This window comes from Stegodyphus dumicola, chromosome 9 (genome assembly GCF_044657685.1).
Source record: "Stegodyphus dumicola isolate Sdum_Otavi_A_Nest chromosome 9, ASM4465768v1".
Classification (NCBI taxonomy): domain Eukaryota; kingdom Metazoa; phylum Arthropoda; class Arachnida; order Araneae; family Eresidae; genus Stegodyphus; species Stegodyphus dumicola.
The window spans coordinates 154,212,856-154,215,253 of record NC_140776.1 but is presented as its reverse complement, the minus strand read 5'-3'; the positions used below and the strand labels follow the sequence as shown (position 1 = coordinate 154,215,253).

The 2,398-nt window shown below is 37.7% G+C and overlaps 1 protein-coding gene across 1 annotated transcript; it reads left to right on the top strand.

Moving 5' to 3' along the window:
* The first annotated feature begins 220 nt into the window (after positions 1-220).
* LOC146995516 (protein GVQW3-like) lies at positions 221-628 on the top strand. Its single transcript, XM_085823134.1, has one exon. It carries the CDS (start codon positions 221-223, stop codon positions 626-628), a length of 408 nt encoding a protein of 135 aa, XP_085679260.1.
* The last annotated feature ends 1,770 nt before the right edge of the window (positions 629-2,398 follow it).

Below are 2,398 nucleotides of genomic sequence, written 5' to 3'. Positions count from 1 at the left end.
TTTTATATTCTAATGTGTTTAACGTTCTTAGTAGTTTGAATTGAAAACATTTCTTTTGGGAAAGTACGAAAGTTAATCCAAAAAAAAGCAGAAGCATTTGAAACGTAATAATTATGAAGCGAATATTTGCACCCAGGGTGGTTGACAGATGGGGCTAGTTGTCCTACAGCGGTTCTACGAGTAAGTAGCGTCATTACGCAGACACTTAAGAGCGACAGTAATGGCACGACGTCTAGAAAAGTGGTCTCGCATAGAGGTGCGAGCCGTAATTCGATTCTTATGGGCCAAGAATGTGGCCGCATCCGAAATTCACAGACAAATCGTTGAGGTATATGGGGACAAAGCAATGAGTAGACAACAGGTAGCGAAATGGTGTCGTTCTTATCAAGCGGGCAGGGAGCATGTGGAAAACCGCAATATGGAAGCGAGCGGCCGTCCAAATTCTTCAAGGACGGATATCAAAACGGCACGTGTTGAAGAAATCATCCAAAGGGATCGACGAGTAACCGTGCGTGAGATTGCCTTAGAGTTGGACCTGAGTTATGGTAACGTTCAGCGTATCGTAACCGATATGTTGCGATATTCCAAAGTTTGTGCCCGCTGGGTTCCACGAGCGTTGTCAGCGTAGCATAAGGCCACTCGAATGATGTGCAGCCTCACATTTCTTCAGCGATACCATTCAGATGGCCAACACTTCATTGATCGCATCGTTACCGATGATGAAACATGGCTTCATCACTTCACCCCCACATCCAAAAAAGCCACGATGGAGTGGAAACACGCTGGATCACCGACGAGGAAGAAGTTTAAGGTCACACCCTCTGCCGGTAAAGTGATGGCAACCGTTTTCTGGGATACGACTGGTGTTATCCTAATCGAGTATTTGGAGCGTGGCCATATCATTAAAGCCGATCGTTATTGTTCCACCTTAACGAAACTGCATAAAGCCATCCGACGCAAACGGCCTGGATTACTGATCAAAGGTGTCATTCTTCTGCATGACAATGCCAGGCCCCATACAGCTCGCCAGACTCAGGAATTGCTGCAAAGGTTCAAGTGGGAGGTCTGGAATCACCCCCCATACAGCCCCGATTTGGCTCCAAGTGACTATTTCATTTTTCCGACGTTGAAGCGATACTTATCCGGAACACGGTTCACCTCAGATGATGCAGTGAAAACAGCTGCCGAGAAATGGCTCAATGAGCAGAGCCCTGATTACTACCAAGACGGGATAAACAAGATGGTCGATCGTTCTGACAAATGCCTAAACATGTTTGGCGACTATGCGGAAAAGTGAAGGCCAGATGTGTCTCTTGATTCCCATTTGTATCTTGTTTCTATTGTTAATAAATACTTTTTCATTTGCCTTGTAAACGTTTTTATGGATCACCACTCGTAGATTTTATCAGGCTATCATCTGTTTTGTGTGCATTCAATCCATTACGTATCTGTACGCACATAGCCATGTATTTATGGCACTAATTTTAAAACTGACATTATGTTTGTTTTCATAGTTTCTGTTTAAGAGATAACAGTACGTAACCACCTTATTTATTGTGTGAACTAAATACCAAGAATAATTGTAGTAATGAAGATGATAACGACGATTTTTCTCTGTTCGCATCTGTTTTGTGTTATAGGTAAACTGTGTAATACTTTTCCTATGTAATAATGTATGTAAAAATTTATTTTCTGTTATTAGTAATTAACATAGATAATAACATCTTGACACTGTATATATAATGAATAAAAGGGCTTCTTTTCGATTGACTTCTGTTTTGTACCAATTATCAGTGAGCAGAAATTTAGATTATATACAAAATAAGCCTTTTAAAATAGTCTTACTTGCTTTATTTATAGGTAATATACTATTCAAAATTATTTTAATTGTATTAAATAAGCCTTTAAGGGCGTCGACGAATTAAGATCAAGTTTTATAGGTAATATACTATTCAAAATTATTTATAGGTAATATACTATTCAAAATTATTTTAATTGTATTAAATAAGCCTTTAAGGGCGTCGACGAATTAAGATCAAGTTTTATAGGTAATATACTATTCAAAATTATTTATAGGTAATATACTATTCAAAATTATTTTAATTGTATTAAATAAGCCTTTAAGGGCGTCGACGAATTAAGATCAAGTTTTACCTCTCTTGCACCACAGTGAAGCACAGGGAAAATGAATCTTCCCTTTGCTCCCGTAACCTTGGAGTGGTTACGTACACTGTGCCAAGAACCTTTTGCTATTAAACCTAATATGCAAAATAATTTTTGATAAAATTTCTTATTTATAGAAATATTTTAATTCGTTAAACTTTATTTACGAATGCATAAACAAAAAGAATAAACTTGAACAATTAAAATAAAATTTAGAATTAAATAAAAAGCAATA

What these genes read in the sequence shown, in the direction of transcription:
- LOC146995516 (XM_085823134.1), top strand. Translation starts at nt 221, where the DNA reads ATGGCACGACGTCTAGAAAAGTGGTCTCGCATAGAGGTGCGAGCCGTA.